Source organism: Crassostrea angulata, chromosome 2, assembly GCF_025612915.1.
Source record: "Crassostrea angulata isolate pt1a10 chromosome 2, ASM2561291v2, whole genome shotgun sequence".
Taxonomy (NCBI): Eukaryota; Metazoa; Mollusca; class Bivalvia; order Ostreida; family Ostreidae; genus Magallana; species Magallana angulata.
The window spans coordinates 45,394,715-45,412,737 of record NC_069112.1 but is presented as its reverse complement, the minus strand read 5'-3'; the positions used below and the strand labels follow the sequence as shown (position 1 = coordinate 45,412,737).

At 32.4% G+C, this 18,023-nt stretch overlaps 1 protein-coding gene and 1 pseudogene across 1 annotated transcript; one reads left to right on the top strand and one right to left on the bottom strand.

The window, feature by feature from the left end:
* The first annotated feature begins 973 nt into the window (after positions 1–973).
* On the top strand, positions 974–12,725 carry LOC128174399 (uncharacterized; annotated as a pseudogene).
* A 3,057-nt stretch (positions 12,726–15,782) lies between these two features.
* Positions 15,783–16,827, bottom strand: LOC128174398 (uncharacterized). Its single transcript, XM_052839962.1, has one exon. The coding sequence runs from the start codon at positions 16,539–16,541 to the stop codon at positions 15,783–15,785; it is 759 nt and encodes a 252-aa protein (XP_052695922.1). The 5' UTR covers positions 16,542–16,827.
* Positions 16,828–18,023: the final 1,196 nt, after the last annotated feature.

The following is an 18,023-nucleotide window of genomic DNA, read 5'->3' as shown; positions in this document are numbered from 1 at the left end:
ATTCCAAAAGGAGATGGGGTGTATACAATCATTAAAATGTAAAGCGAAATTCCTCAGGCACGTGGCATTATATATTTTTCTCATCATAAAAATAGATATCGTCTACCTAAATATATTCAAAACAACCAAAGCCACTATCTTGGGTTTATGTAAAACTGTCACAAGAGATGAATATTTTATGCTTGAAACTCATCTGTAAAATTATTTTGCGATCTACTCTATTTCTCGATTGGTCCTTCATTATGCAAGCTAACAACATATTCAACCAAAACGGCGCATTGTACCTATCTTTAATATAAGAAAAAACAACCCCCATTGCATCTATTGCCTTCTGTTCGCGATAAATGGTTCAAGAGAGGGCAAAAGTTATTATAGATACGCCATACCTCGGGTATTCCTTCCAACTATAGCACTGATACACATATTCAGAAGAGATCGATTATGAAATCAGTCAACATACAAGTTAAGGTCAGTTTAGAATTTTGCTTCTCCTGTGCAGTGTATTGCGCATTACTGAAAGAAAAATTGTTTCAATGTCGTGAACTGCAAATGCATAGCAAAAGTTCAAATAATACAACTTGTTATTTAAAAATATAACATCTCATATTGTTTTAGGAAAATGAACCCTTAAAATAAAATAAAGAAATATGTTTTATTATTTCGCCGCCACTTAAAAATCGATGTTATCCCCTACCGACTCACGAATGACTGTCTGATATTCAATATGCCATATGTAGACAAAATTGGTCGGGGTATCGGGACTGACCAAATAACCTTAACAGAAATTCCGTTTACACGACGTTTAACTTAAATGTTCATAATTGTTTAAGTTGAGAGACAAAGTCTTCAAAGTATTTAATATAATTTATGTAACTTTCAATAATGTAGAAAATAACAATGGGTTGCAAACGTTAAGCTGTTTAATATAAGTTGTTATAATATATGAAACTGTTTCTATATATGAAATTAAAACATGTGTAAGACATTAAAATAAAGTTGTCGAATGGGAGAAACCTTTCCAAAAAGCGAAAACAAAATACTCAAGAAAAAAAAATCAAGTATATATCAACAGGACATCGGAATGAATTTGTAAAGTGTGAAAAAAAGTTTATTTCTTAAATGCATAACTACTAGTATGTGATATTTTTCCTTACTTATGTTTCAGATCTTCAATCATCGTCAAGTGTCATGTTCAACACATTTGTTTTCTTCACCATATCATTAAGTACTTTTGCCTACGGTACGTTAAGTTGTAGATTGTAACGAGAGGTATATATGGATAACAAGTGGTACTGAAACAAAAAAAATCATTCCTTTTCAAAAGAATTCATGCCAATTATATACCAAAATATCTAAATTGTTTACTGAAAAACTAAAAAATTGGTTCACATCGAATCAAGATACAAAGATTATAAGTATAAAAATAAATTTGTAAAAAATAGCAAAAAAAAATACCTCTTTCCCTCCGTTTCTCTCTATCTCTCTCATTCTCTCGCGTTTCTATCTCTCTCATTCTCTCTCTCTCTCTCTCATATATTGCATATTTTGTTTTTTGGGTTTTTTTACGGAATTTAGAAAACATTGCGTTACACAAGAGTGCTTGGCAGTTATATCCCTACGAAAATATAAAACTTGAATACTACCTAAACGCGTCCATGGCTGTTGATGGACTAAAAACAAACCTGTCATATAGAGGACATCAATGCACAGTATCTGCAAATTATAGATATGAAGCTTTATGGCGAGTTGACCTTGGTTCCGTCCTGGGCATCCATCACATCACTATATATTATAGAACAGAAAACATGCCGTGAGGTAAGCATCGTAAGAGAAGGTATTCACATTTTGCTTTAAACGAGGAATTTTGGCTCAAAGACACAATAAATTGATGTTTAATTTTAATAAGTAAAAAAAATCATAGACCTCTCTCTTTCTCTCTCTCTCTCTCTCTCTCTCTCTCTATCTCTCTCTCTCTCTCTCTGTGTAATGAGTTTTAAAAGTGCTATTGTATATTACTAATATTAAGTGATTTTATTCAATGGTTTTTCAAATAATGGCCATGGCCTTTCAACGACTGAAAAAAAAAATATTTTATATAATATTATTCTATATATAAATATGTTTTAACATACAGACATTTTGATTCTCTAAATTTCAATGTCTTTAGCGTTTGCAAGGCGAGTACAAACTCATTTATCAAAACTCTTATGAACTCATGCTTTTAGTAGAACTTTTTTTAAGGGGCAGACTTGTGCCTGCTAACTTGCTTTTTTTAATTAGTTTTGTTTTCTGCTTGGTTTATTATTAAGCTCTTCCGTTGGTAACGGAAGACCTTATTGTTATTGTTTTGGGTTGTTTCCCTATTCTTCTATATAAATTTTTTTCTTACAAATTTTGTGCACGCGAGATCTCGGAAACTACTCGATTGACTTTCATGAAACTTTGCGATCATTTAGATAATGATCTGAACCTTCTTGCATTTTTTTAATGATGACGTCACTTCTGGTTTTAGATGTCGGCATTTTATTTTTAGCAATTTTTAGAGGGGTATTTTATCGGCAGTACTCCTTTTCAACTATAGCAGATATAAATCTGAAATTTTCAGTGATAGTAGACGAAAGACTGAAATTGTGCATGAAGGTTTAAAATCACATCAATCGCCAGAAACGTCTAAGCTCACCTCGACCCGAAAATTGAGACTTTTTCGAGGTTTTCTTCGTTTATCTCTTTTCTGAAAAAACAATATTTTGTCAAGACATGTAAAGTAAATTATGTAACATTGATGATCTGGCTGGGACTAACAAGAATATAACACATGTTTGAGTGACTATTGTCAATTTATTTTACAATAAAGAAAAACAGACTAAAGGGGAGATCTTCACAATAGTGACATTGGATGTCAATCAAACGAGATGTGACCTCCCCTGCACACAACTAAAATGTATAATTCATATACAACATATGCATGCAACCAAATGTTGCTTAAACAAAAAAACAGCCATCAAAAGGAAATAGAATGTTTGCTGAAAGTTTATATTTTAAAGACCTTTTATTTGATATCAAAAAAGGGGCTGGCTCCTCGAATTGAGGACCAAAGTGCTCTTTTATCCGTAGCCTTTTGCTGAGAGATATTTTTTGAAAGGTTTAAAGAGCAAATATGTTTAACTTGCAAATGTATCCAAGCAATGAAATGATTTTATCACGTGTTACGTAATAAGGGGTTTTTAGGGGTTAAGCGTCCAAAATTTTGATTAGCGATATCTTAGAAAGGAAACATATTTTGAAATGCAGTATAGAAGAAAAGGCGCTCAAAATGATGTCATAACAGAAAAGCATTAATACTCTATTCCTTTTTCGAAGTCTCGTTTTTTATCGAAAATCAAATTCGATGATGTCATATCACCTTTTTAAAATTAAACGGAAGAACTCCTCGTTGCTTGTAAGGAGATTGTGTCTTGTTATCATTTATTATTTTTATTTTTTGAAAATCTGTCAACTTGGTTATTGAGGCAGCGTGTAAAAATACAGATACATTTTAATGGAATTAAAACTAAAAATTAAAACTTTTGACAATCAAAGTACAGTTTCTCCAAAACTGTAATATGTGATCAGTAATTTTATTTTCTGTCTCAGTGTGAGAAAACAGTAATGTCTTTCGCGTTTTTTTAAACGTAATTTTAATTGTAATTTTAAACGGAGTCATGTCTGCATTTCTGGTTTAGTTTGATAAAATAAGAATGTTCCAATGATTCGTTTTGTAAAGAACACATGAAAGACCCACATATTTTTGAGTGTAAAGTTTCAACGGCAGCTTGAAGTGTTTTCTTTTCTTTTTTAATTTTACTTCAAAGACAGGAAAGTTTTGAAATCACATTTTCAAAATATTGTAGGTCCAACTAATGGATCTGTCAAAAGGTTTCTAGGATTTTCTGTGTATATATCGAACACAACGGATAAAGAAGACGGGGTTCTCTGTTTTAAGGACAACTTTTTCACCAATGAAACCATTCCGGCTGTGTTAACATTGAACTGTACTCACCACGGTAGATACGTCATCTACTACAACAACAGGACATCAACCAGTAAACCTGCTGACTACTCAGAACATGCCTACAACGATTTGTGTGAATTTGAAGTATATGGTGAGTTATGTTCATCAATTATAGAATTTTTTGCATTGCCAAGAATTAATATAAAATGTGATAGAGATTTTAAAAAGCGTTTGGAACTTAGCAAGAACCAGCGCAACTGCTTATACAAGTACTTTAATGCACTTGTGCTAGAAGTGCGCTGATTTATATTTATCATTGTTTTCAATCTGTGTAAAAAGTGCGATCATTTTATGCAAATATTACAGTTCAATATTTGCTTTATGTCTTAATTCTCAAAGCAACTTTTTGAAACAAAAATTCATACTAAAATAAAATCAAGTTACATAAAAATACATGTGTGTGCGTGTCAAATTTATAATTAACTCTTTTGCGGAATCATACTTCGCCGTAAATATATATCAACACATTACTCTTTCTTATACATTTTTTTTGCTTTTGCAATGCATCAATATATTATTAGGTTGTCCTACTCCTGACTATTACGACGAGAACTGTTCCCTGTTTTGTTCACCTCATTGTATCAACAGCCGCTGTCACATAGAGACTGGTCATTGTTTTGGATGTAAAGATGGATATCAGGGACAAATGTGTGAACAACGTATGTATTTCTGTGATCATACATGAACATTTAAATTTTGATTTCAATTGACGCTGAATGAATTATTCATAATGAAAACAACGTAAAATTAAATCATATCACAGAGATGATTAAGATTAATTCTTAAATATTAATTTCTTTGGTTCAGTGAAATGTCAAGATCTAAACATAAGTTCTCTGTAAAGACAAAAATATTTTTAGGGTCATGGCATACATCAGATTTTCATAAAACTTTGTCAGGTGATTGTTTCTCATAAAGTATGACATTACCCACCATCAAAATATTGTTTACTTCATTGATTGCGATGGTAACCAACTTCATTCATTTATGGCCTAAACACTCTGTTTTAAAGGTGTAAAAAAGTTAATTTAAAGTCAAATGACAGGTTTATTTTCTAATTTTCAAGATATTTCACAATTTGCGTATATGGAACAAATATACGCTCAAATCTTTTATTTTCCCAAGGTTGTGGCTCAAAGATGACCAAAAACTCCTAATTTTTGATATTTCAATTTTCACCCGGTATTTTTCAGACTACAACAATGCAGGAACAATAAGTTGATCATGAAACTCCTTTGAAACTCCTCTGTAAGTGTACAGGACACTACTACTTTTCTGTCTTTCACATTATCAGTCCGAGGAGGGGTGTGTTACGTGTAGTCGTATGTTATTTCTATAAGTGTTGGGGGTTGTTAGTTCATTAGTTTCAATGGTTGAGTTTTAATTTCGTAAGTCAGAATACCAAAACTCAAGAAGAGGTTGAATCTGTCTCCGTTTCATTTGAACAGAATTGTTTAAATTTTACAAGACAGTTGCTTCGCGTCGGTTGACAATAGTTTTCTCGGGGTGTCAATTTCAACTGTTACATACCCTCCCAAACAGGCCAATTTATATAGTGACATTTGTTTTACTTCAATACAGAAGATTCAACAAAGGGAATTAACTTTAAACTAAATTTTGTGAAAAAGCAATAATTTAAAATGATTATATGTGAATCCAGAATATATACCCAAGCCACTTGTGGTGGTATCTATTAGACCAAGGTCTCATCTTGTTAAAAAACATTAAAACTTTCAATTGCCTGTTTAAAATCAAATTGCAATTATTTAGTGTGCATGTCTTTATCTATTTCATTATCTAAATCTATGAAACACAACCCGACGTCACTGTAATTTTGAATTTTACTGAAATTAATTTATGTGTACAAATATGGTGCTTACTAGGCAACGAATATGTTATCTTTACAGAAAATTGATGTTAATGGGTTTGATAAATAGTGATACAAACTGGTTTTAAAAGGTATTGTTATTTTGTTTTCCATGAAACAACATCTTGTGGTCTTCTTTTCATGTTTTGAAATTGTTACATGTAACAGCTTGTCAGAACAACACGTATGGAGCCGGATGTTCAGAGAACTGTGGATACTGTATGAATGGAGAACAGTGTTACCATGTCAACGGAACCTGTCACAATGGTTGTGCGGCTGGATATTACAAAGCCCGCTGTACAAAAGGTAATTTGGCGAAAAAATAAACACAGACAAAATCTAATAACATCACAGTATCTGTCAAGCAGGGAAAGAAACTTTCACTCGCGCTCTGCAAGAATTGTTATAAAAAGCTAAAGTTAACAACCTAGTTAGTTGAAAATTACGTTTTTCAAACTATAAAACCCTTTTGAATAAGATGTTGATGTAAAATAGTTATAATAGATAGAGGGGTATCAATTATCTATTCTTTAAATTTATTTAGAATGTCCTTCAGATTTATATGGAAATAACTGTTTGCAAAACTGCAGTATAAATTGTTACATGTCCAAGACATGTGACAGAAAGACCGGTGTGTGTGATGGCGGTTGTGTAGAAGGATGGAAACCTCCTCTCTGTAATGAAGGTACATGTGTTCTGTTAAAAAAATTTCCTATCTGTCATTCTGATTTTTAGATTTTATTTATTATTCATTTTATTAATTCAATCGATGGAAAGCTGAAGTTTCTTGAATTTTCTGCATTCGATTGTTATTTATTCATTATATTATTAGTTTGTGCCTTTGGAAATTGTCACTGTTAATTGATAGTTAAAGATTCATGCTCTATGGTTGGATTCTATGTGAAAATAGAAAAAAAAATTAAACAACATATTTTTACCGAAAAGAGCTCTAAGATAAGTCTACATAGATTTAAAAAAAATCAAAGTACTGAAGAACTGACGGGAGTTGATTTTGTCGATATTTATTTATTTTAAAATCAATGATATGTTATTTTGCATGACAAGTACATGTAGTTTCTAATTTGTATTTGAATTACGCACATTTTTATAATATGAATTTTTGGACTTTTTCGACAAGAATGTCGAGAAACCCCCCTCAGAATCATTTTAAATAATATTAAAGATAAAATTAATTCAATCAAACTATGTATCAGTAATAAAAATATTTCTCGAAAATTGTATGGATCCAAGCAATATTGGACTCTATAGTCTCGTTCAACCAAACGCTCGGCTGACACCGTTTACGGAGACAGTCGAGCGTCGAGTTGAACGAGACTATATTAAACTCTGGCGTAGGAATACATACGACTACAAAAAATATCTAAATTGTTCGTACCATTTAAAATCTGACTATTTTCAAGGTATTTATATATAAGTTTCCTTGAAAAACAATGCTTTAGCTTACATTACATCGAATTTATCAATTATGTTCAAGAGCTAAGTCTTGTCAGCAGCGATGATTTGTGATGAGGTCCAAACACTGTTTCACTTTCGGTTTGTCTGAGTTACTGCATAGGAGAGTTGATTAAAATCAACTCCCAAAAAGGAATTAGTTATATTTCGTAAATTATAAAAGGAAAATGAAATTTATAAGAACAATATAATGGTTAACTGTTTTTTTTAATGAATAAATAGAGTATGATATCATTTTTATAGAATGTGATGACGGAACATTTGGAACAAATTGCAATGGTACCTGTGGTCGCTGCCATAAAGGAGAGTCATGTGACAAGAAGACGGGGGCGTGTCCTAAAGGGTGTGGTCCTGGATACGAGGGGATCTATTGCAACAAATGTAAAATATCCATTAATTTTAATTCGAGTTTTGTTTCATATATATTCAAATTAGATATTTTTAGCATGATCTTCAAACATTTTTGTATGTCAGTTTTCTATATCAGAGTTTGAATAAGGACTAGATAGCAAAAACATCGATACTATTCGTGAACTTTTCATTTCTCTCTACTGTTTAAAATTTTGTTTCCGATAACTATCAAATACGCAATATGTTTACAATCCCTAATTGATATTGATAAATGACTATAATACTTAAGGCATGGTTATTACATTTTGTGATTTTACATAATGTGTATTCATTTTGATGATTTTTTTGTAGCATGTGCTAAAACTTACTATGGACCGAATTGCAACTTGACGTGTAGTTTTTCATGTGTTATCCAAGCGTGTGATTCAAGAAGTGGAATTTGCCTTACGGTATACTGTACAGCATTTAATACTTTTTTTTATTTGTGGAATAATCATACAATCTTGAAATGTATAATTTAAATTGAATTGATAAAATTTATTATGTTCAGTAAACTGTAAAGGTAACATATTTTTTTTGCTAGACGGACACATATTTTCAATGATCGGTATATAGAACTATGAAGATTTGTATCGGGGTTTTTTCATGTGTTTAAAAAAAACTTGTTTACTGTTAAACCTTTCCTGTGATTTGCATTAAATCCCATGGTCTCAAAGAAAGGTTACCCTGATATACTTTAATCCTATAGGATTAAATATTTTACAGGAAAATGGAGATTTAATTAAAGGGCTTGCTATTGGAGTGACAATTGGATTCTTACTCGTAATAGCAGTTGCCATTATATATAAAAGGTTTGTACATGTATATGCATCGGCATTTTCGTAAAGCACGCAATTAATTTACCATAGTACATTATACATATATTACATGGCTTCGAGGGCGACATACCAGAATATTTGCCCCGAGGTGACAGGAAAGCCCTGGAGTGTTATGTCGCCAGATGCCGAAGGCAGAGGGCGACATAACACTCCAGGGCTTTCCTGTCACATGTAATATATGTTATATAACATTTTTAAACAAATCAAAGTCGGGTTATGGACATATTTATTTAATTCACAAGGCAGAGGCAAATGTTTTTAAAACACTCACTCTTGAGTTTATCACTTTCGTTGTATTTGCCGAATTTTTTTATCAATTAAACTATCGAGTTCATCTGAATTTAGATGAACAAACCGCAGACGTTGGCTTGACATGTTTAAAATTCGCGGATCTGTTTACGTTTGCTTAGCAACTGGCTCGTCGAATTTCGAACCCGACGTAATTAATATGCAGAACTCTTGCACGCGATGGTGATATTACAGTTTCGGGAGGGCAATATAACTTTTTCCTGTGAAATAGAACTGTTTCCGGGAGGGCAATATAACTGTTTTCGGTGTGATTCAGCAATTTTCAGGGCAAAGTAATAAAATTATCTCATTTGTGACATAACGAGAAAACTTATTCAAAAATGGTATATAAACATATACATGTAATTAGTGAATGCACACTTTCTCTCTGATTGTACAATATTGGGGCAGACATAGCAATCCGGTGGTCAAGATTGAATATATACATGTACCTATTTTTTTTCACAGAGATTGATTAATAGTGGGATAAGAGTTCGTTATTTGATGTCTTTTTTATATGATGTATAGATGTTCAATAATCTAATCGAGTTTTAAATCTAAATTTCACAATAGTATGTGACAACTAAATGTATTGTATTTTTACAGTTTTAAAACCTTAGCCAAAATAACCCAAAATAACCCAATAGTTGCTTCTTAATTAAAAAACAGAGGAACTATTGCTTTATCTTGCAGACATTGGTAATATCATACAAATGTATGATGTAAAAATCAATACATCATTTCCATTTGTGGCTCGCTTTTTAAGCATTGAATGCTTATTTTTGGATGTCGTCGGTCCTATGACACACCAAGAGGCGCAGTCAAATTGAACACCGCGCGTTAGCGCCGTATGATAATTTGTCTGCACCGCTTGGTGTGTTATAGGACCAACGAAATCCAAAACTAAGCTTTCAATGCTTATATTTATACTTTTATACTGATGATTATTTGTATGAAATATTGTGTATTGCCACTATAAAGCCATTATTTGCGTTCTTGGTCAGGAATATGAAACATAAATGGAACATCCATATTAACATGCTATTCAGTTAGCTTCCGCGACAAAAAATATAGTGCCAGACACTTTGTGGAGAAAAATCTTTTTTTTATTAAGGAGTAGATGTATAATAATTCTTGTTTTTTAAAAGTACGAATCAAATTGGTTATTTAAGATTGAAAATTTAATTTAAATTTACAAAAATAAATATACTAAAAACGTGTACGCCGTTTGTATCTGTGCTCATGGCGCATGAATAAGCAGAGTGTACATGTATTCATAGAAAATTTAACGTTGCAGATTTTCAATCTATGGTGGCATATTTCTGCCCCTTGTGTGCAAGTTATTTTTCTATCAAATATGTCGACATGCAAGATAAATATGTTGACATGCAACGTAACTATGTTGACATGCAAGAAAATTGCAATCAGATGGAAATCATACAAAATCTCAAAAATCGCCCACTTGTGACATCCACGATGCTATATGCTAACTTTTTATGTCGACATGCAACTTATTTATGTTAACATGCAAGATAAATATGCTGATATGCTAATTATTTATGTCAACATGCAACTTATTTATGGCGACATGCAACTTATTTATGTCAACATGCAACTTACGTATGTTGATATGCGAGATAAATATGTTGACATGCAACTTATAAGTTGTATGTAAACATAACTAAGTTGCATGTCGCCATAAAAAGTTGCATGTCAACATATTTATCTTGCATGTTAACATAACTAAGTTGCATGTCGACATAAATAAGCTGCAAGTCGACATTAAGAAGCTGCATGGTAACATAAATAAGTTGACATTAATAGGAAGCTTATCTAGCATCTTGGATGTCACATGTTTGCGATATTTGAGATTTTTTAAACTCTTATTTGATTGCAGTTTTCTTGCATGTCAACATAGTTATGCTGCATGTTGACATAACTATCTTGCATGTCAACATGTTCATCTAGCATGTCGACTTAATTAATAGAAAAATAACTTGCACACAAGAGGCAGAGATATGCCACCATACAATGCAAACATAAGGAGAAATATACACTGAATGTAAATATTCATCAGTAAACTTTAATAACTGTCAGTCAAAGTTTTCATTGATGGAAATATAGTTCACAAACGCATTTTTTTCATATTTGATGAAATTTATTTTTTTTTCCACAATTAACGAAGGAACAACATTACTATCTGTCGATGCATAATGCCACAAAGATCCGTTCCAAAGAGTGAGTTTACATTCTTGAAAAGTCTATTTTTGTTATAACAGCCTTTTATAATGGTCGGTATTTGTTTATGCTGATTTTAGTTGAACTTTTTAAATAAGTAAACACAAAATTATCATATAACTTAACTTATAAAAAGTTAAATGCAGAAAAAAAAGTTTTATAATTCTAATTATTACATTTAAGGCTCTAACAATTCGACGGAAAAAACATCGCATGCGCCTAAAACATATGTGGACCTGAAGAAATCTCAGTATAATGAGATTGATGAAAATGTCTATGAAAAAATTAAAACGGTACTTCCTATGGAAAACACAAATGCTTATGAGCAATTTCTAGCTGATATTCCGCTAAATGACATTGGATCTGTTAAAATTAACAAGGGAGATGCCAATTCTGATGGATTTAAAAAAGAACTTGTAGTAAGTTCAGCATTTAAGTATGTAATTTTAACAGATTGCAGAAAGTAAGCCTACTAATGAAAAAACAAATCAATTGCCTGTTGTGCATATTGATATCTTTAATGCATCCATTTTCATGTACCTACATATAACTATTTCGTTTATCAGTTAACATGCAAGTAGCATCTTTATTTGTTAAACAAGGAAATCCCTCAAAATTGTACACTGTGACTAAAAGTTAATGAACTGTTAAAAAAAAATAGTGCTGCATGTAATATAAAATAGATTATTTGCATCAATTTATTTTTAAATTGTTTTAGTCCAAGTGTCATCATCTTCTTTTTTATTTCGAAATATTTGTTTCGGATTTTTTTGTATCACACGTATCAAAATCATGATAGATAAATAGTATGGAAAAATACATCCAAATCTCACGTTTGTGATTACGTTTACATATGTACAGTGTATGGTAATGATTTATTTTTTCTACAATAAGTTTTATCGTTTAAATGGCGTTGATTTTCAGATATAATTTAATTTTGAACAAAACCGACCTCAAACATTGTGATAAAAAATCAGTTGAAAATGACGAGCCTCTAGAACTGAACATGTATTTTTTTCTTTTTTTTAAAGTCTCTTCCTCGTCGAGAACAATTTCCATGCGACACAGAAAAGCTCTCCATGAATTCTGAGAAGAACAGGGTTCAATCTAGTCTTCCATGTAAGTTATAGGTATTTTTGTATTGTACATGTATATTACGGTCTTGTCAGACCTTAATAGAAAGCAATTGTGAATATGTACTTGATTTGTTAGTATATAGATGTTCTACTTAAACAGGGGGAATAGTATTGTCAAACCTTTAGTTTGAAAGAGTTTCTCCTTCCTGCTTTGCTAAAGGATATTTATTTTCCATAACTAATAAATGTGTTCAGTTATTTTGACATTTTGCGGTGTTTTTCCTCAGACAATCATTCAAAAATGATATTCAGGCGGGACGTTGGGACAAGTGATTACTACGTGAACGCTAAGTGTGTAAGTACGACTAGTCTTTGAGTAAAAATATATACAACGATATTATTTCACATCAAATAAGTGACAAAAATGGTATGGTATAGCAAAATCTTCAAATTTATTACTGTTCATTTTTTTTTCAATCTAGGGTGCCGAGCAGAGAAATTAGTAATTGCCACACAAGGAAATCAACTATACGTGGCTGCACATGCAATTACTGAATAAGTGATATTTTTTTTCAATTAGAAAATAAATTGTATTTCTGAGGCATTTGAAAGAAGAGTATCATTGTATAGCAGGGGTTTTCATATTTTCTGAAAAACGTGCTATGATTTGCTAATTTAATTGAAAAAATAAATGATTAGTGAGTAAGTGAAAACATGAACCATGATTCTGTCCGTTTCTGGGTTTGGGGGGGGGGGGGGGTTGATGTTTGTTTATTTGTTTGTTTTGGGGTTTTTTTACAATATTACAATATGACATAATTAAATGCCAACGAAATTTGATTTGGTTTAAAAACAGCGGAATTTTGATGTGCTTCTACAGTAATAAAGAAAAAATTGCTTTACTTCAAGTTCATTACACGTAGTATTTGTACAATGATATCGACTATCCGTTGTACAATAATGTAACATATTCCAGTCCCTGGGTTTTTTATTTATTATATTTATTGTAGACCTGAAGCATGCTAACACTCAACATGGTCAGCACCCATAAAACCAATCCATATTTTCTAACATGCCATATTGAACTCTAAATAATAAAAATAAAACACCAAATCAGATTCACAACAGATTTATTCATTTTCATGTATTGTAATCCACCCCCCTCTGTGGCATTATTTGGTCTTGGCTTCAAGACAATGAGTAAAATATGTGTAAATAAAGTATTTGTAAATTACATCATAATTTTACAATGGAAATGCCATTAGTGCATTGACACCAAATGGGTATGGTCAAAAACACATCATTGTCTACAAAATTCAACAATTTTCAAACAACCAACTGTGCAAATTTATTCTTTCCGGTTAACGGCAAAGAAAATATTTGCAACATAAAAAATTAGCAAATGGCTCAAAAAGAATATTACAACTTCAACAATTGCAATCAATATAAATGCAAAACACCAACTTGGTCAACTAAGATTCCGGTAAACGGCAATTCGAGCCAAAAATTGTTCAACTTCAAAATGTCATTATCAAATAATTTCAACTGCACATCAATTGTGCACAAGTAGATCGGGAACAACACGCGCATTCATCCACATGGCGAAAGTGAATGCATGCACTGTATGTATTCAGTGAAGCCACCGCCACCATGTGGGGGAAGCGGGTAGTTCCTTAAGCCTAGACCTTGCCACATCCCACATGAACAATAAACTTGGTTCAAAACTAGTAGAGTTTGGGATGAACAAGTATCCCAGTTTTGCTAAATTGTTAAATAGCTGCACAAATTGTATTTCAAAATATTTCAGTTCCTTTTTCAGACAAATGAACACCATCCCTGTCAAACAACAGTTCATCATTGGGTTTAATATCTGGGTACTTAATGTAGCCACCAATAACAACCATTTTCCCCTTTCCCCTTTGATCAGCTTTGGAGTGTTCCAGATATAATTTTTAAAGATTTATCCAATGACAACTACAGGTTTTTAAACTGGACTGCATGACATACAGCTTGTTTCTTCCCCTCGGTTATCTCACCTACCCTAAAATATCCACACACAAAAAAACTAAACTATAAGCAGCTGCAAAAAGTTTTGCTTCATAAATATCATTGCAGACAATTGGCAATGATTTCAATATGCTCTCCAAAATGTTTAATGTTATTGGCAATCTGATATCTTTAGACTTAGCCTTTCTTCTTTAACCTTATAATAATTTTTGACTATAAAATTTTGAGTCACATCTGTGTAATTATACAACTTGAGATAGTATGAAATTCCAGACAGATAGGTCTTTGCTGTTGATTCTCCCAACCCTCTTGCTGACATGTAACCAACAAATTGTATAATTTGCTCTAAAGGAGGGGGCCAAAGCCTCTCAAGGGTAATAGTATCACGAAATTCACCGCCTATTAAAATCCCTTGCATTTGGAACACCTTTGCTAAAAACATTTTAACTCCCAACAATACTCTGAATTTCTTGAAGCTGGAGAGATTTTTTCATCAAACTTGATGTTAGAATTGAAGTTAATTGCTGTATTTTTTCTGGTGGGATTCTTACAACCATGTCTGAGGTGTCTATTTCTAAACCTAGAAAAATTATGTTTGTACAAGGACCCATTGTATTTTCTTGTGCTAAGGGAACAGCAATGAATTCACACAAGTCCTGGAACCCTTGCATCAGCTGAACACACTCATCTGAACCAGAGGCACCCAAAAATAAATTTGTTTACCCGTTTCAATTCGTCTTTTCAATTCCCATTGCAAAAATGTTGAAATTTTTTCAAATAGATTACAAGAAATTGCACACCCCATTGGCAGGCACTTATCAATGTAATAATTTCCCTCAAACTTGAAACCTAGGAGGTCAAAATCTCCTGGGTTTATAATCATTAGTCTAAATGCAGACTTTATATCCATTTTTGCCAAAACAGTGCCTTTACCTAACCGTGCAACTTCCTGTAATACCTGATCTAGAGATGTGTATGCAACTGAACAGTCCTCTGGGTCTATGAAATGATTGACACTATTCATTTCTGGATAAGAAAGATGTGTTATTAATCTCCAGCTACCTCCGGACTTGGGGACTAAACCTATTGGCGAAAACTCATAAGTTGGATATTGGTTTGTGCAATTCTGCCTATAAAAGAAACCTCACTATTTATTTTTTCCCGTGCTGCTTCTGGAAATTGCAAAAAAGATTTTAATATTTTTTGACTTAGCCTTGGACCCTTATAGCCAATTCTAAAACCAAACTGAAAACCTTGTAATAATTCAGTTCCTATAGCCTTATTTGAATAATTTTGTAGTAGTGGTTTTAAATTATGAATTTTGATTGGGTTATATCCCAACTTCCAGACATTGAGCCTAGTAGTGATTGCCCCTACCCCCCCCCCCCCCCCCAGAATGGAATGCTCCTCTACTCCCTGTATTTTGATACTGTCCCCTATATCCTCTATTGGAGCCCTGACTACGAAATGGCTGCCCCCCCCCCCCCCCTGGATGACTGCATCTGCTATTTCTTTGGGCAAATTGCTAGTGGATGCTGGGCATTACATTTCATTCATTGATGCAAATAACTGCAGGGTGCCTTGAAACAAGACCCCTGAAAATTATATGTATAACACTTACTATTCTGACTCTGGTTTTGTGTATCAGCAGCCAGAAATGACCTACTTATAGGTGTAATGTAAATTAACCACAATTCCGGGTCAACTGTCCCCCATGCTCCCGATGGGTTTTTTGCAAGCTTTAATCGAAATTGCTGGTCATACTCTTTAAATCCTAAACCGGATGATCTAGCTGCTGCTAACCTAACATCATTCATGTACTTTAAGAGATCTAAGGCTTTAGTAGGATGACCCTCCAAATAAATGCTTGCAAATATGATAAAAGCATCTGTCCATTGTTGAATATTAGTAATATTTTTTGCATTTTTTTCGGTAGCTTGAAGCTCGCCGTTCACCATAACAAGTGATTGTTTTTGAGGCTCATTGGAATTAACAAACATTTTTGCCAAGTCTACGTACTGACCGTTAATTATCTTGTTCTTCAACTCTTGAGAAACATTTAAACCTAAAACGTTGTTATAGCTAACAATCATTTGAGGAATATCATTGTGTTCAGTAAAATTTTGAACTGTACCTGATTCCGGGCAATGTTTTGTGTTTCCAACCACATGGTCAACCTCCGGGGATTTCTCCACTGTCACCGAAGTGTCCGTGTTGACAGATTGCCCCCTCTTTTCTTTTGACTGCTGATGATTTTTTGTCGGACCTTCTCTCCGCTCTGCAATCCGGTTACTCTTCTTTACTTTCGGCATGATGTGCGCACGCTAACGTCAGGCCAACAGAAATCCACCAACATCGACTTAATCCTTTATTTTTTTCGACTATCGACGTAAATATTGTCACTGTAAATTGTTACTCGAACCAGTTTCAATAATCTCGCACGATATTTTGTACAAAAGATTCACTAATTTGAAAATATTTTTCTCACAACTTTTTCATGTGCATCCCGGTTGCTGCCTTTTTCAAAAAGGAAGTTTGTTAAATGTAAACCAAAACTGTACAAATTTCCGGAATAAAATATTCCGGAATAATCAAAAAACTTAGCTTCACTCTAAAATAAATTGATTTATTTTTTAATTAATAAATCTTAATATGTATGTCGATCCTTCAATATATTGCAAAGTTTGAACTTTCCAAGACATGACTTTAGTAGTATGATATATACATTTTTCTCGCGGGAACATTCATCTTGCAAATCTTTATCATAATGCAAAGGGATAATTTCCATCCTTAGGTTTGTAGTTCGTATAAATATATAATAGTATATATGTTTGGTTTCTAATGCCTATGAATTTTTGAACGAATTAATAATTACATTAATGAAAAAAAATAGTAAGAAGCGCTTTCATAAAGGATTATGTCTATTGCCCTCATATCATTCAGCCATTTTTCGTTTTATTACGAAAACATCTTTTTGCGGAAAGGGATAAATAGAATGCAAAGTCAGTAAAATTCAATTATATTGCATCAATTTATGCAGGGTAATTTTCTATATTTAAACTTTTAAAACATGAAAACTGTCGCTGTATTGTGTATTTTTCATGATAGGCTATCAATTTACACCAATATGTAATACACGTGATCACTGTGATTGCTTTTAAATTAAATTTTTACATGATTGTAAGTATAATATTTTGCAGTTATTCGAATCAGTGTTAAAAGATGATACAATTATCATAAAAATGGTTCGCAAATAAATTTCAAACTAATTAAACATTAAAAGCGTTTTAATAGAAGAACAGATGGTATTTTGTCTTATTTTAAAGAGCCTAAATACCTTTATATCACAATTTACTGAACATCGAATAAAGCTCTGTTGTATATAGGCAGGTTATGTCAGGTTTTTACTATCATTTAATCGTCCTTTGATGTAATGTTTGCCACGTTTCTAGTGGCGCTTGCCGCCAAATCAGTTTTGTAAAAAGAACGAGGTAATATATGTAACACGTTATTTTCTTTTTTTCCTCATATATGACAAAAAACATTGGGCTTGATTGGTTGACTTGACTGAAATAAATTATCGTACACCTTGGGACGTTTTTAATGTGACGCTACAGCTTAATTTCTTAAATAACATCTTACAATGGTGATCGCAAAAACTTAAACTTTTGATAAAAAAAAAGTTGCTATTACACATATTTGAAAAGAGTTTTGCAATTGAAATTTAGACTAAACAACATCTTGCAAGTATTAATATACCAACAGACAGATTTGTTTTCTAATAGACTTTATTT